The sequence below is a fragment of the Oryctolagus cuniculus genome, chromosome 1 (genome assembly GCF_964237555.1).
Source record: "Oryctolagus cuniculus chromosome 1, mOryCun1.1, whole genome shotgun sequence".
Taxonomy (NCBI): domain Eukaryota; kingdom Metazoa; phylum Chordata; class Mammalia; order Lagomorpha; family Leporidae; genus Oryctolagus; species Oryctolagus cuniculus.
In genome coordinates this window covers 224,898,793-224,923,771 of record NC_091432.1, presented here as the reverse complement: position 1 = coordinate 224,923,771, position 24,979 = coordinate 224,898,793, and the positions used below count along the sequence as shown (strand labels likewise).

The 24,979-nt window shown below is 41.6% G+C and overlaps 1 protein-coding gene and 1 non-coding gene across 3 annotated transcripts in view; one reads left to right on the top strand and one right to left on the bottom strand.

The window, feature by feature from the left end:
- C5 (complement C5) overlaps window positions 1-24,979 on the top strand; it is a 94,638-nt gene that overhangs the window by 49,770 nt on the left and 19,889 nt on the right. For both annotated transcript variants that reach the window (XM_008273377.4, XM_017350045.3), the window contains exons 24-31: window positions 854-1,066; window positions 1,493-1,568; window positions 6,135-6,294; window positions 9,240-9,335; window positions 11,405-11,576; window positions 13,773-13,984; window positions 20,194-20,346; window positions 22,747-22,809. In XM_008273377.4, the coding sequence (XP_008271599.2) occupies window positions 854-1,066; window positions 1,493-1,568; window positions 6,135-6,294; window positions 9,240-9,335; window positions 11,405-11,576; window positions 13,773-13,984; window positions 20,194-20,346; window positions 22,747-22,809 (1,145 nt within the window). The remainder of the gene's footprint in view (window positions 1-853; window positions 1,067-1,492; window positions 1,569-6,134; window positions 6,295-9,239; window positions 9,336-11,404; window positions 11,577-13,772; window positions 13,985-20,193; window positions 20,347-22,746; window positions 22,810-24,979) is intronic.
- LOC127484990 (U6 spliceosomal RNA) lies at window positions 13,129-13,235 on the bottom strand. Its single transcript, XR_007912199.1, has one exon. It is a non-coding gene; the product is annotated as a U6 spliceosomal RNA (small nuclear RNA).

The window sequence follows — 24,979 nt, the reverse complement described above, 5'->3', positions numbered from 1 at the left end:
AATAGCATGTCATCAAGATGGTAGAATGTCCTGAGCATATTTTATCTCAGATAAAGTTCTAGAATCACAGAATATTAAGAAAGGACCTTTTTGATCATGGGCAGTCCTATTGGTTGATATGTTAGAGAATGACTTGCCCAAGGTTGCACAGTGAATTACAGAGTGCCCACACACCTGCTGTTCAGGCTCTCAGGTTTGCTTCATGAGAGGACTGGTTAATATGCTTTGCAATGTCCAAACCTATCAGGTTGGATGGCGATGAATTTGCCATGCTATATGGAGCAATCTGTCTACTGCTCTACATTTTCTAACACCATGTTGTAGTGATATTTTGTTTATTTATTTACTCATTTGGGGGAGAGAGAGAGAGAGAAAGAGAGAGAGAGACAACTCCCACCCTCTGATTCACTCCCCAGATGCCTGTAATTGCCAGGACTGGCCAAGCCAAAGCTGGGAGATGGAATCTCAGTCCAAGTCTCCCACATTAGTGGCAGGACTCAATCACCTGAGCCATCATCCAGTGTCTCCCAGAGTGCATATTAGCAGGAAGTTGGAGTTGGGAGCCAGAGCTGGAACTCAACCCAGGCGCTCCCAGATAGAATGCGGGCACCTTAACCAGTGTCTCAACTGCTAGGCCAAATGCGAAGTGATGTTTTTAAGTCTTCTTTTTTTGTTTCTTTTAAACTTATATTCTTAAACACATCTTTGTTTCCTCATTTAATTTCTAAAAAAACAGGTTAATTGCCTGGATAAGAAGAAAAGAACAGAGACGATTGTTCTTCCCTCTTTAGACTGTCCTGTTGGAGGCTGATAGAAAGTGGTTGTGTCTACCATGGTTTCTGTTTCGTTTCAGGACTGCTTATAGGTGAGGTCCTGTCTGCAGTTCTAAGTAAGGAAGGCATCAATATCCTAACCCACCTTCCCAAGGGGAGTGCAGAGGCGGAGCTGATGAGTGTGGCCCCAGTATTCTACGTTTTCCATTACCTGGAAACAGGAAATCATTGGGATATTTTTTCTCCTAACTCATTAATTAAAAAACAGGACCTGAAGAAGAAATTAAAAGAAGGTAAAAAAAATTATTTTATACAAAAACCCAGTAACCTTAAACTAATAGTTGTTATTGTGAGTTATATAAAATCTTCATTGTAAAAACACTTTAGCCAAAAAAAAAAAAATCATGAGGTAGACTCTATTACATTTTTTTTTTAAATGCTATTTCTGAAGCATTTTGGCTTAACTTACCAAAAACCCTGGCTGAGACATCAGCCACCTGCACTCCAGACTTCCTCCTCCTTTGAATGAGAGCAGAATGTTCTGCTCAGTAGTTCCCGATCCATAGGCTGCCTTTGAGAAGTTCCGTGCTGGCCACAGAGCATCCACACGCTGCCCATCACCGGAGCACGGCTGCTGCTCCCTGGGGCCGCGCAGTGTTCTTTGAGTAGACCTGGAGCTCAATGAAACACTATGTTCTTTTTTTTTTGGTGCCTCCTAGGGATAGTGAGCATCATGTCCTACAGAAATGCGGACCATTCTTACAGCATGTGGAAGGGAGGAAGTGCCAGTACTTGGTAAGTAGAAGGTCTTGACTTGCATTTTCATATAGTGGTTTCATAACAACCATTATGGAAACTGCATTCTTCCAGTTGTCCAGGCTAAAAAGCTAGCCATCCTTCACTCTTTTTCTTTTTTTTAAGATTTATTTATTTATTGGAAAGGCAGAGTTACAGATATGTGGAGGCAGAGAGAGAGAGAAGGTGAGAGAGAGAGAGAGAGAATCTTCCATCCGCTGGTTCACTCCCCAAATGGGTGCCACAACCGGAGCTGAGCTGATCTGAAGTCAGGAGTCAGGAGCTTCTTCTGTGTCTCCCATGTGGTGCAGGGGCCCAAGGACTTGGGTCATCTTCTACTGCTTTCCTAAGTGCGTTAACAGGGAGCTGGATTGGAAGTGGAGCAGCCAGGACTCGAACCAGCACTCATATGGGATGCTGGCGCTGCAGGTGGTGGCTTTTCCACTATGCCACAGCACTGGCCCCTCTTCTCTTTTTCTCACAATCCAAATCTGATCCAGCAAACATATTTGGCTTTACCTTTACAATACATCCTGAATTTGGTTACATTTCACCAAAGCTGCCAGGCTGTCCTGTCCACACCACTTGCATCTCCCACCTGGAGTATCCACTAGCCTCCCTAGGGCTTCAGCCTTCAGACTTTCATCCTCTTCACTTCATAATCAACATGGCAACTGGAGTGACCCTGTTAAAATATGAGTTATGCGTGCCACTTATAACTATTCAAAGTCTTCTCATCTTACTCGTGGTGAAAAACTGGCTTTTGCAATCAACACAGCTCAACATGATCTGGCCCCACCTCACCTCTCCAACCTCATGTCCTACACAAACCTTCACTCCACTTGAGCCCCAATGTCATCTTTACTGCCCCTCAAACATAATAGGCAGGCTTCCACCGCAGGGCCTTTGCACTGACTATTCTCTCTACCTGGAATGCACTTCCCCAGCTATGTCAGCACAGCCGTTCCCTCATTTCCCCCTCATCTTTACCATGAAACACTCACAGTGAGGCCTCTGCTGTGTCATTCTAGCTAAAGTTGTAACTCACTCTCGTCCCAGCATGTCATATCCTTCTCTCTGACATTCCTTTTCTCCTTAGCATTTATCATCGACATTTTGATTTCACTTCTTGTCCGGCCCCCTCACTGGAACATAAGCTCCATATGGGCAGTTCCAAGTATTCCTAGGGCCTGGTAAATACCTGGCACACAGTAGGTGCTAAATAGGTATTTTTTCAGTGAAGCATAGCTTCCGTGATTCTGATGATTTGAGGGAAAAAGGACTTGAATTGGTTAAAAAAATCCGTATGGCGGTCAGTTTTCCAAAAATATTATCATGCCTTGACAAAATATTTAATAAAACAGAGTATGTCAGGTGCTTTGTGGGTTCTACCATAGGAAGCATTTAAGAATGTAAGAATTTACAACCTGGAACAATTTAATTTTAGATTTTGTCCTTTGTTGAGAGTCCCTAGTCCCTCTCCTTGGCCATCATGTTTTCTGTAACCTCTCCTCGTGCAACATCATCTTGCCCTTGACTTTCATTGCCTCAATGTCAATGACTCCCTAATTGATGTCTGAGTCACCTCTTTGCTAAGCTCCAGCTCCACATTTCCAGGCCTGGAAGCCAGAGGTCCTTCAAACACAGTCTGTGGCAAATTCATGCTTCCTTTCCCAAATACACCTCTTCTCTGTCCCCTTGTTACAGAGCGAGCTCCTACCTTTTGTCCCCTACTGAGCCAGTCGGTGTCGTCCGTCAGTGTCTGATTCCTTTCCTTCCACCGGGTATCTAATCACTCATCGAGTACCACAAACCTTAGAGTGGGGTATGCCCGTGTGAGTGGCACATTTTAAAAGACACACAGAGCCTTGAGCAGGCCAACTAGACGATAACCACCAGGAAACAGAGGCCAGAGTGGGGCCAATGCAGACTGGAAACTGCTACACCAGGGCCTGGGGGCTAGGTGCCTGCAGAACAGAAATCTCTGGGAGATGCGATGACCTCTTGGTAAAACCCGGAGTTTTTCAGGAATTTGGGGCAAAGCTGCCTGGGTAACATTCAGCCAGGAACAGAGGAACACTTGAGAGCTAGATCCACAAGTTCCTGGAAAGAAATTCTATACAAAGAGGAAAATGGCCAGCACCTGAAAAAGTCTTTGAGAAGTATATAAAAGCAGCAAAAAAGTACAAATGTCACTCATATTAACAGGACTTAAAATTAACATCACCATTTTTCATATTAGCCTACGCTTTTTTTAAGAAAGAAAACATTACCGATATAACTCAGGTTAACCTTTAACCACAAGCTTCCTCCTTATTCCTGTCCACTTTCTGCCAAGGACACTCACTATCTGGAGTTTGTGCATTCTTCTGGACCATTTTAAAATCCTTTATACATGGGGTCAGTGCTGTGGCTCATTTGGTTAATCCTCTGCCTGCAGCGCCGGCATCCCTTATGGTGGCCAGGTTCTAGTCCCGGTTGCTCCTCTTCCAGTCCAGCTCCTTGCTGTGGCCTGGGAGGGCAGTGGAGGATGGCCCAAGTGCTTGGGCCCCTACACTCACATGGGAGACCAAGAGGAAACACCTGGCTCCTGGCTTCGGGTCAGTGTAGCTCTGGCTGTAGCGGCCATTTGGGAGGTGAACCAACAGAAGGAAGACCTTTCTCTCTATCCCTCTCTCACTGTCTAGCTCTGCCTGTCAAATAAAAAAAAAATCCTTTATACAAATACATATGAATTCACATGGAGACCTTTTTTGTGTTTTTGGATGATTAGAAAAAGTATCATACTACTCGGGGCCGGTGCTGTGGCACAGCGGGTTAATGCCCTGACCTGAAGCACCAGCATCTCATATGGGCACCGGTTCTAGTCCCGGCTGCTCCTCTTCTGATCCAGCTCTCTGCTATGGCCTGGGAAAGCAGTGGAAGATGGCCCAAGTCTTTGGGCCCCTGCACCCGCATAGGGGACCAGGAGGAAGCTCCTGGCTTCTGGCTTTGGATCAGTGCAGCTCCAGCTGTTGCTACCAATTGGGGAGTGAACCATCTAATGGAAGACCTCTCTCTCTCTCTCTGCCTCTCCTCTCTCTGTGTGTAACTCTGACTTTCAAATAAATAAATAAATCTTTAAAAAAAAAGAAATGTATTTAAAAAAAAGTATCATACTAAAATCTATTGTTCTGCAACTTGCATTTTTCTCCAATATTTATTTCTTAGACCTTGTAACATAGGTAGATCTACCGCATTCCTTTTCATTGCCATGTAGTATTTAATTTTACAAAATACCACATATCAGAGTGCCTCGGTTTGAGTCCCAGCTCCACTCCCAGTTCCAGTTTCCTGCTAATGTGCTCTCTAGGAGGCAGTGAGTGATGGCTCAAGTACTTGGGTCCCTGCCACCCATGTGGGAGCCCTGGAAGGAGTTCCTGGGTCCTGGCCTTGGCCTGGCCCAACCCGAGCTGTCGCAGGCCTTTGGGGAGTGGACTAGTAGAAAGGAGATCTCCCCCCGCCCCATCACCTTTCAAATAAATAAAAATAAATTTACAAAAATGAAACCCAAAATAAAATAATTTTTTAAAGTAAGGAGGAGAAATGTATGGGGATGTCAGGTGGTCTGTGTCTCGGACGTCTGAGAAGCTGAGAGTGGGAGGCCCTTGAGGGAGTGTTGAATGCACCGCTTTCTAACGTGCTGATGAACATTAGTAGAAGCTGAAAGTGTTTCTTGACTAAGCAATCATGCTCCTGGTAGTTTCCTTGTGGGGGCAGGTGTTTGGTGCAGTGGGTAAGACAGTGTCTGGGACTCCTGCATCCCATATCAGAGCCCTGGATCTGCTCCCACTTCCCGCTTCCTGCTGATAAGCACCCTGGGAGACAGCAGACAGTGGCTCAAGTACTTGAGTTCCTGCCACTCACGGGAGACCCAGAATTAATTCCCAGTTCCTGCCTTTGGCCTGGTCCACCCCTGACTGTTGCAGGTATTTGGGGATCTCTGTGTCTGTCTCACTCTCTCTTTGTCACTCAAATAAATGAAACAAAATAAAATAGCTAAAATTATAGAAACAAAGTTTCCTTGTAATGTGGCAAGTTCTGTGTCATGACAGAGCTCAAGGGAAGACAATAAACAGTCCTGGGGATATTGGGAAAAGGAATTAAGGCCACAGGTAAGGATTTGGATGTCATGGCTTGTACAAATTTTTCAATCTAGAATTTTATGATTTTACTCCTCCATATCTTGTATTTACGGGTAAATGTTTTAACTCTAATCTGTTTGTTTCACCTCTATTATTTTCTATGTTAAAGAATTTTTTTGCCATCAGAAATCAATTGTTAGCTTCTGTGCCAGCTGACAGTGTTGTGATTATGAAGATGTGCTGTTCACATTTGTTGACTGAATATTTTGGAGATCTTCCAAAAATCTTTCCTTCTTTTATAAAATGGTGACCTACTTTGGAATTTAATGTTTAGAATGTCATTTTCTTTTACAGAATAAAATGGTATTAACTGAAATACCCTGTAAGTCAAAAGCCAAAAGGGATTCAATGTTCTAAATGTTTATTTGATTTTGTCTCAAAGGTTAACAGCTTTTGCTTTAAGAGTACTTGGACAAGTAAATAAATATGTAGAACATAACCAAAATTTAATTTGCAATTCTTTATTATGGCTGGTTGAGAATTGCCAATTAGAAAATGGATCTTTTAAGGATGATTCCAAGTATCAACCAATAAAATTACAGGTAAGGAAACCAAGTATATAAATTAGCAATAGTTTTATTTATATACAAGTTTGAGTTTCATTCTCAACCTATTATGAGAAGATGAAGAAGACAGGAAAAAATATATGTACACTTGCAAGAAACTCCCTCTGTGAATGGACAAAGAATATGAAAGACCTCCCTGTACTCTCTAAAGTCAAGAGATCTTCAGATGGTTCACTAGAGGTCAGATAAGTGATATCTTAGATTCTTTGTATCACAGACCTTCCTGGTTCCCAGGAGTAAATTCCAGAGCTCTCACAATGAGTAAAATGTACTAATTTGTCCACGTGCTGTTGGTGTGGAATCTATACCTAAAGTTCAGAGCCTTCTTGCAGTTCAGAGCTGCATGGTATTGTCATGAAAGACAGGACCCTATATCCCTGTTAGTAAGAGGTTGGGGCTGATTTATAGCAGAGTGCAACAAAGCATTACTTGTGACTAGAATCTACTTACAAGTTTGAATTATCAAGCAATTATAACATCACTCTAAGACATCTCAGTAATGTCTTAGAATTCAATAGAATCTTTTTGTTTCTTATCTCTCCCATCCAATCTCTCCTATCATGCATGAGTGAGTTCTGTGATTCACAGTAGGTTTCATAGGACTCCTGGAATAAGTGAAGACAACTGAAATCATCTAGTTGGTATTTGAAAAGTAAAACACTATAACATTTTTTCTTGAGATACTCACCAATCTATCTATCCATCCATCCATCTATTTATTTATCCACAATCATTCAACAAACATTGACTGAGCACCTGATACGGTCAGGATGGGCCCCAGATAGTATCCTTGCCACCAAAGAGTTCATGCACTGGTAGAAAAGGGAGGGTATATACGCTAGTATAGGAGCTGGTGTTGTGTAGACCGTAACACAGCCGCCTGCAGTGACACGTCCCTGATAATGGCCTGAGAAAGTCAGCACAAGATGGCCCAAGTGTTTGGGCCCCTGCCACCCACATGAGAGACCCAGATGAAACTCCTGGCTCCTGGCTTCTACCTGGCCAGCGCTGCCCATTGTGGCCATCTGGGGAGTGAACCAGCAGATGGAAATCTCTCTCTCTGTCCTTCTCTATCTGTAACTCTGACATTCAAACAAACAGATATCCTTTAAAAAAAAAATGCTGGTATGAACACTAGCAACTCTTATCAAAATGCAAGTTCATGTACTTATTAAAAAAGCGTATACTGAATATATACTAAATATAACAGTGAACAAAATAGGTGTTGTCACGTGCTGTAAAGCTTACAGTATAACAGAGAAGTCAGAATTATGTAATTTCAAGCATGTGATACATGCTAAGAAAAGTTAACGTAGTAGTTGAAGGCAGGAGATTTGACCTATGCTGGGGAAGTTGATAAAATGAGTTGACCAGGTTCTAGGAGATAAGTACTGAAGGAAGCAGGAAGAGTGTTCCAAGTAGAGCAGATAGCACACTTAGCATTCTTTTTCAGGGTTAATACTAGTCTTTATTTTTTGTTGAAAATTAAAATTCTATTATATTTATGTTATAAAACATGATATTTAGATCTATGTATACAATGTAAATGACTAAGTGAGCTAATTAATGTATGCATTACCTCACATAATAACCATTGGGTTTTTTTTTTTTTTTGTGGTGAGAACATTTAAAATCTACTCTCTCAATAATTTCCAAGTGCTACAGAATACATTGTTATTAACAATAGTCACCATACTGGAGCTCCTGAATTCATTCTTGACTAAATTAAAATTTTCATCCGTTGACCAATATCTTCCCAATTATCCTCTCATTCCAAGCCTTCTTTTTATTTTCTACTTCTGTGAGTTCAACTTTTTTACATTCTACATACAAATAAGTGACATCATGCTGTATTTATCTTTCTATCACTTAGCATAATATTTTCTAGGTTCATCTGTGTTGTCAAAAATGACAAGATTCATTTCTTTTGAAAGGTGAAATAGTATTCTGGTGTGTGTGTGTGTGTGTGTGTGTGTGTTTCCTTTATCCAGTCATCCATTGATGGACATTTAGGTTGATTGCACATCTTGGCTTTTGAACATGGGAGTGCAGCTGTCTCTTCAATATACTGATTTCATTTCCTTTGGCTGTGTAACCAAAAGTGAAGTCACTGGCTCACAACATACTCCTATTTTAATGTCCGTACTGTTTTCCATAATGGCTGTGCAAATTTACATCCCCACTAACAACATGCAGTGCTTCTCTTTTCTACATTTCCTTGACAACACTTTTTATCTCTTGTCTTTTTGTAATAGTCATCCTAAGAGGTTGGTATCTCACTGTATTTCACTTTGTATTGCCTGATTATTAGTGATTAAGCATTTTTCTACATATTTGTTATGCCATTTTGAATTAGAAGAGGAAGGTGATTCATTCAGTGGACTGAGAGGTAGATAGTGAGGTTGGTGAGAAGGAGAGATGAACATGGAAAGGCACTGAGGTGGGGCTGGAGTTGTGGTGCAAGGGGTTGGGCCACAGCCTGCAATGCCAGCATTCCATTTGGGCACCAGTTTGAGTCCTGGCTGCTCTACTTCCAATCCAGCTCCCTGTTAATGTGCCTGGGAAAGCAGCAGAGGATGGCCCAAGTCCTTGGGCCCCTGCACCCACATGGGAGATCCTGGCTCCTGTTTTGGCCTGTCAGAGCCCCGTGGCCATTGGAAAGTGAGCCAGAGTATGGAAGATATCTCTCTCTCTCTCTGTCTCTCCTTCTCTCCCTGTAACTCCATCAAAAATTAATTAATTTTAAAAAGGCACTGAGATAAGTAAGGAGTCCCAGAGCTTATTGAGGAACAATAAGCAGTCCAGCTGAAGTAGATGATGGGAAAGAGTGGGAGATAAAGTGCAAAATAGGTACTAGAACCAAGCAATTTCACTTTAAAGACATCATTTCACTCTCCTTTTGAAACATCACTTATTTTTAGGGTACCCTGCCAGTGGAAGCCAAAGAGAACAGCTTGTATCTTACAGCCTTCACGGTGATTGGAATTAGAAAGGCCTTTGACCTATGTCCCCTGCTGGTGAGTAGACATTTTTCTCTCTCTAGACCCATCACCTATTCTGTACCAAATACTGGAGGGGCCACCCGTCAGAAGACACTTAGTCTCCAAATCTTTTCCTTCCTTTCACGTTACTTGAAACCAACCTTAGCTGCAGGATGAAAGGATTTTAGAAATGTTGCAGGGATTGCCGGCCCCGTGGCTCACTAGGCTAATACCTTGCGGTAGCCTTGAGGTACCGGCACACCAGGTTCTAGTCCTGGTCGGGGCGCCGGATTCTGTCCCGGCCCCTCTTCCAGTCCAGCTCTCTGCTGTGGCCCGGGAGTGCAGTGGAGGATGGCCCAGGTGCTTGGGCCCTGCACCCCATGGGAGACCAGGAGAAGCACCTGGCTCCTGCCATTGGATCAGCGCGGTGCGCCGGCCACAGTGCGCAGGCCACGGCGGCCATTGGAGGGTGAAACAACGGCAAAGGAAGACCTTTCTCTCTGTCTCTCTCTCTCACTGTCCACTCTGCCTGTCAAAAAAAAAAAAAAAAAAAGAAAGAAAGAAAGAAAATAAAAGAAAAGAAAAAAAAAAGAAAAACAAATGTTGCAGGGATTAAAGATACCCTAGTCCAAGCTACTTGATAGTTGAAAAGCTAAGGCCTGGAAGTATGAGTTCAATTGCTCTGTGTCATGGGACTATAGAACCAATAACTGGGACTACGATGGGAAAATGACCCAGTGTCCTTAGCTTCCCTCTCTTACTTCTGCTAAGTCTTACTATATGTGCTAGTGGTATTCTGTAGTGGAGTCCTTCTGTATCCTGCAGGATAAGGATATACAACAGCAGGTTTGCTCCCTTGGGTTGTACAGTTTCATTTGCTTAGAAGATGGGGGAGGGGGAATAGAAGATATGCCTAAGTGAATCAACACAGAAGACTCCAAACATCCATGGAATTGACACAATGCTCTGGGAAGAGATAGCTCCCTGAGCGATGTTAAACACTCTTGCCTGAAAATCAGAAGTCAATCATGTATATCCTTCAAACCAGGATACAGAACCAAGATGCAAAATCTCAAGAGGATTAGCAAGACTGCAACCACAAAACAAAGCCACTTTTCAAAGTTTGTTTCAAAAGCATTGGTTTTTATACTTAAGATAAAATAACAAGAGAGCTAGCTTTTACCTTAGAAATTAAGACATCCTAATCGCATGTCACAGTGTCTGGATTTGAGTGCTGGTTCTGGCTTGACTCCAGCTGCCCTCCAATGCAGACCCTGAAAAGCAGTGGTGATGGCTCAAATAACTGGGTTCCTGCCACCCATACAAAAGACCTGCGTTGTATTCACAGCTCCTGGCTCCAACCATTGCAGAATTTGGGGAGGAAACCAGCAGATAGGAGCTCTCTCTATCTGACTCTTTCTCTCTGTCCCTGTATGTCTATATCTCTACCTTGCAAAATTTAAAAAAATAATAAAACTCTTAAAAGCAATAATCAACAAGGACCAGTTCCCAGAGCCCTAGATAACAAATTGGTATCTGGTGGCCACATGACCAGAGAAGCATTGTGGTGCTGAGAGGAGGAGTCAGGCAGGAGGCTAGCAGCATCACATCAGGCTTTCTCCTGACCCACTCCCCAGAATCACTAGGACAAAGTGACAGGGACTCTTTTCACGGGAATTCTTAGAATTAAAAAATATTTTGGCATTTTGGGGTTTTCTATTTTTTTTTTAATTATAACTCTTTTTTGGACATGTGAGCCCATCTCAGCTCTGCTGAGAAGGAATCCTGAAAGCTGTATCTGTGCTTGGTGCCTCCTCCTGGAAGCCAGAGCTGACGTTGGAATCAGAAACCAAAGGGACAAAACTTCAAAAGAGGAAGTGAGAATGCAGAGACCGGAAGCTCAGCCTCATCTGAACACTCGCATGGTCCTCTTGGCTCTGTTTTCTTGGGAGGATTTTCTTCCCTGAGCCGCCGTCCATTTCTACCCAGTCAGTCCTCTTTCCACCCTTCACTTGTCAGGATGCTGTGACCGGAGGGTGGCTCCCATCAGTTGTTATCCCGATGCTTTGCCAAGAAGCTTAGGAGTCTTCTGCTCCTGTTTCTAGAAAATCAGCACAGCTCTAACGAAAGCTGAGAACTTTCTGCTTGAAAATACCCTCCCAGCCCAGAGCACCTTTACCCTGGCCATCGCAGCTTACGCGCTCTCCCTGGGAGACAGAACTCACCCACAGTTTCGTGCCATCGCCTCAGCCCTGAAGAGGGCAGCCTCAGTTAAAGGTATGACTCACTCCATATGCTCGATCACAAATGTGCATTAAGCACATAGACTCTCCTGATTCAGGGGAGTGAGTGGCATGCGAAGTTTAGTGAGATACAGCCCCTGACCTCATGGAATAAACCATCGCAGTCCCATGCAGTAGGCGCTGTTCATCACTCATTCCGCAAATACTTATTCCTTCCTTTATTTGACAAATAGGTATCGAGTAGTCTGTGGATGCCTCCTACATGCCAGGCACTGTTCTAGGCTCTGGGGATAAAGCAACACACAAAAGAGAACCCCAAAAATCTAGGCCCTCATGAAGCATACATTCTGATATGAGAGGAAAAAAAAAAACAGTGACTAATCAAAACTGAATAAATTGGTGATGACTGATATGAAGTAAAATCAAACAGGGAGAGGAGGAAACGTGAGGCTATGGGCTGGTTATTCTCGATAGGATGATTGGGTGCACGTCTCTCAGAGATGGGATGTGAGACCTGAAAGAAGGTGAGAGAGCAGGCCCTGTGGCTGCCTGGAAGGGTGTTCCTGGGGGAGAAACAGCAGGTGCGGAAGCTGAAGACACATGAACTCCAAGGACAAGGGGTGTGACTGCAGAGGCACAGCATGAGTCCAAAGTGGGGTCTAGGAAGCAAAGGGTGGGGGAGCCAGAGACGGTCATGTTGTAAGGTAGAGGTCATTACAGGGGCTCTCCAAGGCTTCTGTGCGCAGCTGTGCAGTGGACAAGGCACTTCAAGCAAGCAGGTGGATTGACACTGAAATTCAGCCACACATCCTGGGTTAGGGCTGCTTCCACCCAGAGCACGGAGTGCCTTGCCACATTCATGTGGGAGCCAAAGGAAGCCTTAGAACTTTACCACTTCTTAGGGTTAGAAGGGAAGCCAGCAAAGTGACCTGGTCTGTATTTTTCCAAGTTTACTATAAACATATGTATTTTGTTTGAATAATAAAACTACTGCTTCCTGGAGGCCAGGAGTACAGAAACAGAGAATAGCAGAAGTCATTGGCATGACTGGGAACTTCTGAACCCTCTCCTGGGGTTTTATAAAAGTTTTATAAATCTTACATGAGGTTCACAGCTGCCTACAATATTTCACTCTGTCATCACTGTAAAATGAATACATTTTAACATATGCTTCAAAACCATTTGTACAATTCTTTAAAAATAACACAGAGAAATGTCCTGGGCATTGTAAGATAAAGGTCATAAAACGATAGAATTTAAGAGGTAGAAGGGAACTTAATAATTCAAATACTGTTTGAACTGGGAGTTTATAACTCTCAACTAAACCTTTCCTTTTAAATATAACAAATCTGGCATCTGAGAGGAAGGGAAATATTTTGTACAAATTCATGCAAATAATGCAGATATTTTTCTGATACAAATACAGATACATCAAAAGTTTACTAACTTCAAAAATTATTTCCAAGTATATTTTACTGTTTCATAAAAAAAGGATTGCTACAAACAGTATCTGAAGTGGCAGGTTTAAATTACTTTTGCAATAACAAACATAAATTAGAATCAAATTAATGAAAAGTGCTGCATATATGAAACTATCATTGGTGCTTTAAATTCGTGTCATCCTTGTGCAGGGGCCACGCTAATCTTCTCTGAATTGTTCCAATTTTAGTGTATGTGCTGCCGAAGCGAGCACGGTGCTTTAAATTCGAAGAAAATAATAAAAGACCAAACTAAGACTTTTTGGATGTGAATTTTTTCCACTAGGGAAAAAAGTTTACCAATTTATCTTGTAGTATTAGTAATAGTGGTCCTTTATATGTACATGGTGCTTTCTGGTTTATAAAAACTTTTACATTTGTAATGTCTTTGAGTTTTACTGAACAGAAGGAAGCATTATCTATACTGTAAGTGTTATCCAATGAGCCCCACAGAACTCAAGGGGCTTACTCAAGGTGAACCTAGGTCTACTAATTCCCAGTTCATCATACTTTCCATTCTACTATAATACCTCTTCCTAGTTCATATGGGTATTCTATGTTGATCTTTGAAAATACAAAATTAGAAAAAGCACTGTATTAAGAGATTTTGTTTTGTGTTGGCCACCTTAAGGACATTCTTCTTACAATAAGAAAAAAAGTAAGTAACTTCTATAAACCAGAAAGCCACCAGTATTGTTATGTCAAGTTCACATTTTTAATCATGCTAATGACTGGCAATTGTTGATATGCAGGTGGTAGTCCACCCATTTACCGTTTTTGGAAAGATGGTCTTCAACAGCATAAAGACACTTCGGCACCTAATGCTGGCACAGCAGGCATGGTAGAAACCACTGCCTACGCTTTGCTCACCAGTCTGAACCTGAAAGAGATGAATTATGTTAACCCGATCATCAAATGGTTGTCTGAAGAACAGAGGTACGGAGGTGGCTTTTATTCAACCCAGGTAATGTTTCTTTGTCTTGTTTCATCCTTGTGGAAACCTTTCTATTGTCTCCCAAACCACACATTCCACACCCAGTGGCTTCCATGCCTTCGTCCACCAAATGAACATAACATAGATATGAATAGATGTCTGGGTTTGAAGGGCCCCCAGAGGCTAACGGGATTGATACCCTTGTTATACAGAGGAGGAAATGAGCCCAGGGAAGCTCAGTTAAGGAACTGGCAGAAGAATCAAGATCAGAACTTATGTCTCCTGTTGCCAAGCCCAGAACTTCCTTTTTATTTCTTAATGACCATGAAAAGCTAGTAAGGTTATTAGTAATTGCATCACATCCTATGTAATAGACAGTGGTTGCCATGTAGACGAAGGTACTAATGTTTCCTGCCCTGCAAAAAAAATAAATACAGAAGGAGAGAAATACTGAGTGGTGTATGCTTACTTATCTATCAATGCAAACTCATCTGAGTGTGCATATTTTGTGTTATACATAACTACTATGTGGTTGTGCAATTGTTGCATGCAGTCATGCAGGACATAATGACACTGCAGTCAACAATAGACTGCTACACAGTGGGTTAGTACAAATAAAGTTATGATGGAGCTCAAAATCCCTGTGACTTAGTGATGTTAGCTGTTATAACGTCTTTTTTTTTTTTTTTTTTTTTTTTTTTTTTTTTTTTGACAGGCAGAGTTAGTGAGAGAGAGACAGAGAGAAAGGTCTTCCTTTTCCATTGGTTCACCCCCAAATGGCCTCTGGAGCCAGATGCTTCCTCCTGCTCTCGCATGCGGGTACAGGGCCCAAGCACTTGGGCCATCCTCCACTGCTCTCCCAGGCCACAGCAGAGAGCTGGATTGGAAGAGGAGCAACCAGGACTAGAACCTGGTGCCCCAACTGGGACTAGAACCTGAGGTGCCGGCGCCACAGGCGGAGGATTAGCCAAGTAAGCCGCGGCGCTGGCCTGTTATAACGTCTTAACACAGCACATCACTCACATGTTTGTGGTGATGCTGGAACAAACAAACCCATTGTGCTGCCAGTTGTATAAAAGGATAGCACATATAGTTATGTACAGTAAATAATACTTGATAATGCTAATAAATGACCATGGTACTGGTTTTATTCAATATTATTTTAAGGTATATTCCTACTTGTGAAGAAAAAAAATTTTTTTTGGAATTTTAAACTCTTTATTTTCAGTTATCATTGAAATTTTAGCATAAATATATATTACATTCTTCGATGAATTTTAAAAGGCAAGCATGCTGCAGAATATAGTCAGATGATAACTTTTGACATAAATTTTTCCCCAAAGAAACATGTTTCTTCTTTACATGACCATTAATTGATTGATTTATGTTTGTATTCATTTAATTTTCTTTTTTTTTCTTTTTTTTTTTAGTAAATATAAATTTCCAAAGTACAGTTTATGGATTACATTGGCTTTCCCCCCATAATTTCCCTCCCACTCACACCCCTCCCATCTCCTGCTCCATCTCCCATTCCATTCACATCAAGATTCATTTTCAATTATCTTTATATACAGAAGATCAATTAACTATATATTAAGTAAAGATTTCATCAGTTTGCACCCACACAGAAACACAAAGTGTAAAAATACTGTTTCAGTACTAGCTGTAGCATTACTTCACATTGGACAACACATTAAGGGCAGATCCCACATGAGAAGTAAGTACACAGTGACTCCTGTTGTTGACTTAACAATTTGACACTCTTGTTTATGGCGTGAGTAGTCTCCCTAGGCTCTAGTTTTGAGTTGCCAAGGCTATGGAAGCCCTTTGGGTTCGCCGACTTCGATCTTAATCCAACAGGGTCATAGTCAAAGTAGAAGTTCTCTCCTCCCTTCAGAGAAAGGTACCTCCTTCTTTGATGGCCCCATTCTTTTCACTGGGATCTCACTCACAGAGATCTTTCATTTAGGTCTTCTTTTTTTTTTTTTTTTTTTTTCCCAGAGTGTCTTGGCTTTCCATGCCTAAAATACTCTCATGGGCTCTTCAGCCAGATCCGAATGCCTTTAGGGCTGATTCTGAGGCCAGAGTGCTATTTAGGACATCTGCCATTCTATGAGTCTGCTGTGTATTCTGCTTCCCATGTTGGATCGTTCTCTCCCTTTTTGATTCTATCAGTTAGTAATAGCAGACACTAGTCTTGTTTGTGTGATCCCTTTGACTCTTAGACCTATCAGTGTGATCAATTGTGAACTGAAATTGATCATTTGGGCTAGTGAGATGGCATTGGTACATGCCACCTTGATGGGATTGTATTGGAATCCCCTGGCACATTTCTAACTCCACCATTTGGGGCAAGTCCGATTGAGCATGTCCCACATTGTACATCTCCTCCCTCTCTTATTCCCACTCTTATATTTAATAGGGATCACTTTTCAGTTAAAATTTAAACACCTAAGAATAATTGTGTGTTAATTACAGAGTTCAACCAGTAGTACTAGAACAAAAAAAATACTAAAAGGGATAAAGTATTGCATTGTACATCAACAGTCAGGACAAGAGCTGATCAAGTCATTGTTTCTCATAGTGTCCATTTCACTTCAACAGGTTTCCCCTTTGGTGCTCAGTTAGTTGTTGCCAATCAGGGAGAATATATGATATTTGTCCCTTTGGGACTGGCTTAATTCACTCAGCATAATGTTTTCCAGATTCCTCCATCTTGTTGCAAATGACCAGGTTTCATTGTTTTTGACTGCTGTATAGTATTCTATAGAGTACATGTCCCATAATTTCTTTATCTAGTCTACTGTTGATGGGCATTTGGGTTGGTTCCAGATCTTAGCTATTGTGAATTGAGCTGCAATAAACATTAAGGTGCAGACAGCTTTTTTGTTTGCCAATTTAATTTCCTTTGGGTAAATTCCAAGGAGTGGTATGGCTGGATTATATGGTACGGTTATATTCAGGTTTCTGAGGAATCTCCAGACTGACTTCCATAGTGGCTTAACCAGTTTGCATTCCCACCAACAGTGGGTTAGTGTCCCTTTTCCCCCACATCCTCTCCAGCATCTGTTGTTGGTAGATTTCTGAATGTGAGCCATTCTCACCAAGGTGAGGAGAAACCTCATTGTGGTTTTGATTTGCATTTCCCTGATTTCTAGTGATCTTGAACATTTTTTCATGTGTCTGTTGGCCCTTTGGATTTCCTCTTTTGAAAAATGTATATTGAGGTCCTTGGCCCATCTCTTAAGTGGGTTGTTTGTTTTGATGTTGTGGAGTTTCTTGATTTCTTTGTAGATTCTGGTTATCAACCCTTTATCTGTTGCATAGTTTGCAAATATTTTTTCCCATTCTGTCGGTTGCCTCTTCACATTCCTGACTATTTCTTTTGCAGTACAGAAACTTCTCAATTTGAAGCAATCCCAAATGTTAATTTTGGCTTTGACTACCTGTGTTTCTGGGGTCTTTTCCAAGAAGTCTTTGCCAGTACCTATATCTTCAGGGTTTCTCCAATGCTCTCTAATAATTTGATGGTGTTGGGTCATAGATTTAAGTCTTTAATCCATGTTGTGTGGATTTTTGTGTAAGGTGAAAGGTAGGGGTCTTGCTTCATACTTCTGCACGTGGAAATCCAATTTTCCAAGCACCATTTATTGAATAGACTGTCCTTACTCCAGGGATTGGTTTTGGATCCTTGATCAAATATAAGTTGGCTATAGATGTTTGGATTGATTTCTGGTATTTCTATTCTGTTCCATTGGTCTATCCATCTGTTTCTGTACCAGTACCATGCTGTTTTGATAACAATTGCCCTGTAGTATGTCCTGAAATCTGGTATTGTGATGCCTCCGGCTTTGTTTTTGTTGTACAAGATTGCGTTAGCTATTTGAGGTCTCCTGTGTCTCCATATGAATTTCAGCATCATTTTTTCCACATCTGAGAAGAAGGTCTTTGGTATCTTGATTGGTATTGCATTGAATGTATAAATTGCTTTTGGGAGAATGGACATTTTGATGATATTGATTCTTCCAATCCATGAGCATGGAATATTTTTCCATTTTTTGGTATCCTCTTCTATTTCTTTCTTTAAGGTTTTGTAATTTTCATCATAGAGATCTTTAACGTCCTTGGTTAAGTTTATTCCAAGGTGTTTGATTGGTTTTGTAGCTATTGTGAATGGGATTGATCTTAGAAGTTCTTCCTCAGCCATGGCATTGCCTGTGTATACAAAGGCTGTTGATTTTTGTGCATTGATTTTATATCCTGCTACTTTGCCAAACTCTTCTATGAATTCCAATAGTCTCTTAGTAGAGTTCTTTGGGTCCCCTAAATAAAGAATCATATCATCTGCAAAGAGGGATAGTTTGAGTTCTTCCTTCCCAATTTGTATCCCTTTAATTTCTTTTTCTTGCCTAATAGCTCTGGCTAAAACTTCCAGAACTATACTGAACAGCAGTGGTGAGAGTGGGCATCCCTGTCTGGTACCAGATCTTAGTGGAAATGCTTGTAACTTTTCCCCATTCAATAGGATGTTGGCCATGGGTTTTTCATAAATTGCTTTGATTGTATTGAGGAATGTTCCTTCCATACCCAGTTTGCTTAGAGTTTTCATCATGAAAGGATGTTGTATTTTATCAAATGCTTTCTCTGCGTCTATTGAGATAATCATATGATTTTTCTTCCGCAGTCTGTTAATGTGGTGTATCACGTTGATTGTTTTGCGCACATTGAACCATCCCTGCATACCAGGGATAAATTCCACTTGGTCTGGGTGGATGATCTTTCTGATGTGTTGTTGCATTCTATTGGCCAGAATTTTATTGAGGATTTTTGCATCTATGTTCATCAGGGATATTGGTCTGTAATTCTCTTTCAATGCTGCATCTTTTTCCAGCTTAGGAATTAAGGTGATGCTGGCTTCATAGAAAGAATTTGGGAGGATAGAAAAATTTTACTGTAAAACACTCTGCCCTGGTACACTAGCAGCATCCTCATATGTCTCCTGCTTACTCTGTCTCTTACTGCATCTGGGTTTGTAGAACTCTACAGTGTACTCACATTAACAAATTCATCTAGCAACATGAGTCTCAGAAAATATCCCACTAGGAAGCAATGCATGATTACATATCTGTATTCAACGTGTAGTTCAATTGTTAACATCTTCCATGTGCCCTGGATGTTTAGCTAATGATGGAGTTCATATTGTGTGTATTGTGTTTGAGTGTCTGTGTGTGTGTGTGTGTGTGTGTGTGTATGTAGAGGTAGAGGTAAAGGTAGGAGGGTCTCTCAGTCTCTCATGATTAATTTAGTGCTCATCTAAGGATTTCCTCGTGCATATAATTGTAGGCTTACCAGAAAATAGTACCATGTTTATTTGCTGCCCGGGGACATAGGCAGAGGGTGTGGCCAAGTATTTAATATTTCTGACCTAGTTATTTTTTGTGCTAATATAAAAGAATACTATAGACTGGGTAATTTATGATGAACAGAAATTTGTTAGTTAACTCAAAGTTCTGGAGGTTGGGAAGTCCTTGATCAGAGGTCAACATCTGGCAAGGGCCTTCTACCTCATTTCATGACAATAAGGAAGGGGAAGGCAAACTAGTCCTTTTATAAGGAACCCACTCCTAGAATAATGGCATTAATCTGTTCTTAATTAGGCTCTGCCTCCCAATAGTGCCACATTGGTGATCAAGTTTCTAACACATGAACTTTGGGGGCACATTTGAAGCAAGCCAACACCAACAAAGATCTATGATATATCACCTACTTGCCCCACCAATCTTACATTACAGCTTGAAAGGAAAACAATTAACTGTTCATGAAAGTAGTACACGTTGAGATGAATGGTATGAAGGGCAGAAGGGGAACAGTAAAACAGAATAATAGGAGGGGGAGTTATGGCCTCACTGCAGATATTTAAGCTGCGACAGAAGCATGAGAAATAGTGACCATATAGAGTTGGAGCAAGGAGTGACTTGCCTGAGGTAACAAGTGCAGAATATGAAGAGGGCCTGGAACTGAATCCACACTTCCTTCCTCACCCTGCCAAGAACAGCATCCCTACTGAGGAGGGAGGGACCCCCTCCACCCATGATGGGGCTTTTAACCCATTTCAGCCAGTCAGCTGGAGGTTCATCTCCAGACAGTGCTGCCCTATCCTCTCATAAGAAAGTTAATTTGGAAACAAGGAGTTTATAAATGAGCTAAACATGTTTTTGTGCCTTGTTGATTGTTGATAGGATACAATTAATGCCATCGAAGGCCTGACAGAATATTCTCTCCTGGTTAAACAACTCCAACTGGATATGGACATCAATGTCTCTTACAAGCACAAAGGTAACTTCCAGAATTACAAGATCACAGAGAAGAATTTCCTTGGGAAGCCAGTAGAGGTAAATGAAGAATTTTTCATAATATTTTATAATGGGAGTAGTGTTAAAATCATCTGTCCCACCCTTATTTCACAAATGTATTTATTTACTACTTAGACATGTTCTGAGTGTCTTCTAAGTTGTAAGCAGGGTGCCTGCTCTATCCTGGTCACTGGGCATTCAAAAATAAAACCCCCAAAACCCATATGTTGGAGAGATAGTCATTTAAATGGACAAGTGAGCAAGAAGAACCTGAGTGGCCATGTAGAAGTACACAGAGGGCCTCTTGATCCAGATGAAAGGTAGAAGGAGTTTGTCAAATATGTCCAGATGTGAGGATTAACTCTGGAAGAAACAGGAAGAAAGAATGGTCCAGACATATAATAACACACATGACAGTACCGCGGTAAAATAAGAGAAAAGATGTGTTTGGGAGTCTGCTGTTGATTCTGACTGACCCCAGACACACGTAACACTGTGAACAAGCTGGAATTGGCCTTTAGGTCCTGTAACTCCTTGTCCCATATCTTTTGCTACTGCTGGATTTTTGAAAGTGAAAACTTTGCTGGTTTATGAAAAATTGCCAAAGAAAAAGACTTATTGGAAAAACTAGATTCTATACTAATACTAGCTGCCAGTATACTGCTGCTAATACTTATTTTACTGATTACTATGTTTGTGTTATACTCAAGTAAAGTTGGAAATAGTCCTCGCCATTCACATCCTCCACAAATCTGTTTGTGAAAAGTAAATAGGCATAAAAAATTCCAAATTTAAGGCAAAAATTACAAACAGATGACCCATAGGAAAATGTTTATAGAAATGGATATAGATATACACAAAGACTTAGATGCTAAATTTAAAGATGCAAAGATTTGAATACAAATCTGATGCACAATTATCCCTAAAAAACCAAAAGATCTGGTGACAGACGTCTGGATGCTGGTAGGTCTTCTTCAATTGGCTGCATCCCCACCACCACACTTCTTGCCTGGCCTCTGCAGGCGTTTGTGCTAGCTTGGGGATGCATCTCCTTTCCTGGGAACGTTTAGAGCTCCCCAGAGGTTCACGTTCTGAGTCAAGCTCTAAACAGGAGCTCTTGGCCTGAGGAGCACGGTGGGCCCATCTGAGGGCACTGGAACTGTTCTTGTCTGCAGGGGCAGTCCAGTCCAGGGCCTCTTGTCATCTTAGAGTAACACAAACCTCAGCCCAGCACGCTGCCTCCCTGTGAAACCTGAGTTGCTGTGACCTAGATTGGAATTACTGACACCAGAATTCCCCAAAATGTGTTGCATGAAAGAATGCTAGGTGGGAAAGTAAGTGAGGGGAAATTCTCATCTAAATGAAGTTAGACAACTTACTTGGTAGAAGATTCTCCTGCTCTGTAACATGTACGTGACTAAGCATGGTGAGTCCAAGGCAGACAGAGGGCAGAGGCAGGGCACAAGGCATTCCCAAATTCATCTGTCAGTGGAAGCTGCTGCTCATGCAGCACCCCAAGGCACTCATTTTCCAGTAATTGCTACTATATTCTGTCAGAAAATAGGAAACTTGACCTGCTTTTCCTACATTTGCTTAAATTTGAAGGACGGATTAGCACACTTTAATGTATACCAGATCCCTTTTGCACTTTGTGCTAAGCAAGGGGAAGGGGAGGCCTCAGAGCAGGATAAGAAAAGAGGCAACTCTGCAGTTCCTTGCTCTAAATGTTCTCTCCCAAATTTGCCACAAATCAGGGAGTATTTGGATGATTAAGTTTCTCTGGAAAAGAGAATTACTCAACTCGGCTCATGTCTTCACTTTCGTCCTGGCAGAGCGAGAAGAACCACAGCAACTAAGGATTTGGCAAGCTGGGGTGGGGTGCCAGGGGCGTGGGGTAGGGCACCAGAGGTCTTGATAAACAGAGGACAGTAACAGTGGGGTCGATGAGCCATCAAGGGGTGGGAGAGGGGTTCCAAGGAGGAAGTAGGAGAGGACCTACAGTAGACTGCACTCCCTTTAAAGTGTGTGGAGGTGCCCTGTTCTCCATGTTAATGAAACCAGTCTCCACTGGGAATGCTGATTTGGAGCTAGACGTTGAGAGAAATTTATTCACTTGGCAAAAGGAAATGAAGACCCATTTTTACCGTTTTTACCGTAGTCATGTATAAATGAAACTGTAACCAACAGCAGCCTCTGATGTGTTGATTCTGTTGGCTCTCTCAGGAGATCTTCAACATCCTATGTATGTGTTAAGGGAAAAGGGGAGTTCGCACATTTTTTAGAGCCTATCTGGGCATAAATTTTCAATGTCATGTCCATTTACTCCCACAAGAGCTCTGGGAGGGGTCTGGTCTGTGTCAGCCCCTTCTTTTCGTTGTTCTCTCCTCCTTCCCTATCAAAGAATAAAAGAAATCACAGTCTCTCTATCCACCTTTCCAGGTGCCTCTCGACGATGACCTTGTCATCAGCACCGGCCATAGCAATGGCTTGGCTACAGTGCACGTAAGTATTTGATTAAGAGCCAATAAAGGTTGTGTCTGTTTGTGCTAGCGACTTCACCACAAAGTCACAGATATCGGACTTTGGGTAACTAAATGACTAGAGTAGGATTCCTTCAGTTTTTTCTTGTCATGGAAAGTCTTTATTTCCTCATTTCTGAAGGACAGCATTCCTGGATACAGTATTCTTGGCTGGCACACAATTTACTTATGATCATGACCGTGTTAATCTTTGTATGTAACACAGTCTGTATATTTGTGGAAATTATGTATCTAGAATTATACAGCTATATAATTTTTATGCATGTATACAAGAGTACTTCCTAAAGTCTGTGGAGTCAGTACAACAGTTAAGAAGCTGGTTGGGATATCTGTGTCCCATTTTGGAGTGCCTATGTTTGAATCCCAGCTCTACTCCCAACTCCAGCTTCCTGCTAATGCACACCCTTGGAGGCAAGTAGGCTGGGTACCTGCCACCCACATGAGAGACTCAAATTGAATTCCCAGATCCTGGCTTTGATCTGACCCAAACCAGCTGTTGTGGGCATTTGGGAAGTGAAACAGCAGAAGTGAAACAGCAGATGGGAGATCTCTTTGTCTCTCTCTATCTGCCTTTCAAATTTAATTAATTAACCAAATTAAAAGTTCATGGAAATGGGATGAAAAGATGTTTATTTTGGCACAAAAATTTGAAATTATGCATGCAAAAAGTCTTCAAAATTCATGGAAAATGCATATGATGAAAAAATTATGCATGGATTTCAAGCAATTTTGTGCCAAAATAAACTTTTTATCATTTAATTCCATTTTCTGTGAACTGTATTTTTTTTAACATTTATTTATTTAAAAGGCAGAGTGTTAAATAAATCTTTAGGAAAAAAAGAGTGGGTGCTGTGTTGCAGTGGGCTAAGCCTCTACCTGTGGCACTGGCATCCCACTTCCAATTAGGGTCCTGGCTACTCCACTTCCAATCCGTATATCTGCTATGGCTTGGAAAAGCAGTGGAAGATGCCCCAAGTCCTTGGGCCCCAGCACCTGAGTGGGAGACCTGGAACAAGCTCCTGGCTCCTGGCTTTGGATCAGCTCAGCTCTGGCCTTTGTGGCCATTTGGGGAGTGAACCAGCAGATGGAGGACCTCTCTCCCTCTCTGCCTCTGCCTCTCTGTAACTCTACCTTTCAAATAAATAAATAAATCTTTTTTAAAAAAATAAAGGACAGAGAGAGAGAGAGAGAGAGAGAGAGAGAGAGAGATCTTCCATCCACTGCTTCACTCACCGAATGGCCTCAATGGCCAGAGTTGGCCAAAAAGAAGTCAGGAGCCAGGAGCTTCTTCTGGGTCTCCCATGAGGGTGCAGGGGCCCAAGAATTTGGGCCATCCTCTGCTACTTTCCCAGGCCATTAAACAGGGAGCCAGATAGGAAGCTGGGACTTGAACTGGCACCCATATGGATGGTGGCACTGCAGGTAATGATGGCTTTACCTGCTACACCACAGTGCCGGCACCTTTCTGAACTATTTGAAATACCCTCATATATACATATATGACACATGTGGACATGTACATCTATGTTTGTGTATGTATGCATATAATTTTTCTGTGGTTAGTAACAGTCATGTCTAACTTATCTAGCATATCTGGGGAAAGAGGTATCATGTAAAGGTTTATTTCTTTTATTTTAGCTATTTGGCACTTGCAAGTTTTCTAAGCTATCTGTGTATGTCCATACAGAATTAAACTGCATGTTTTGAGCATAAATGAACATTCTATTGATTATGAGATATCACCTCACCCCTGTCAGAATGGCTAAAATCCAAAACACAGAGAGTAACAAATGCTGGTGAGGATGTGGAGAAAGGGGAACACTTACACACTGTTGTTGGGAATGTAAATTAATGTGGTCACTGTGGAAAACAGTGTGGAGATTTCTTAAACAACTAGAGATAGACTTATCATATGATCCAGTGATCCCACTACTAGATAAATACCCAAAAGACTTGAACACAATGTGTCAAGAACATACCTGTACCACCATGTTTATAGCAGCACTGTTCACAATGGCCAAATTTTGAAATCAATCAAGGTGTCCATCATCACATGAATGGATAAAGAAAATGTGGTATATGTACACAGTGGAATGTTATTCAGCTATAAAAAGAATGAAATTTTACCATTT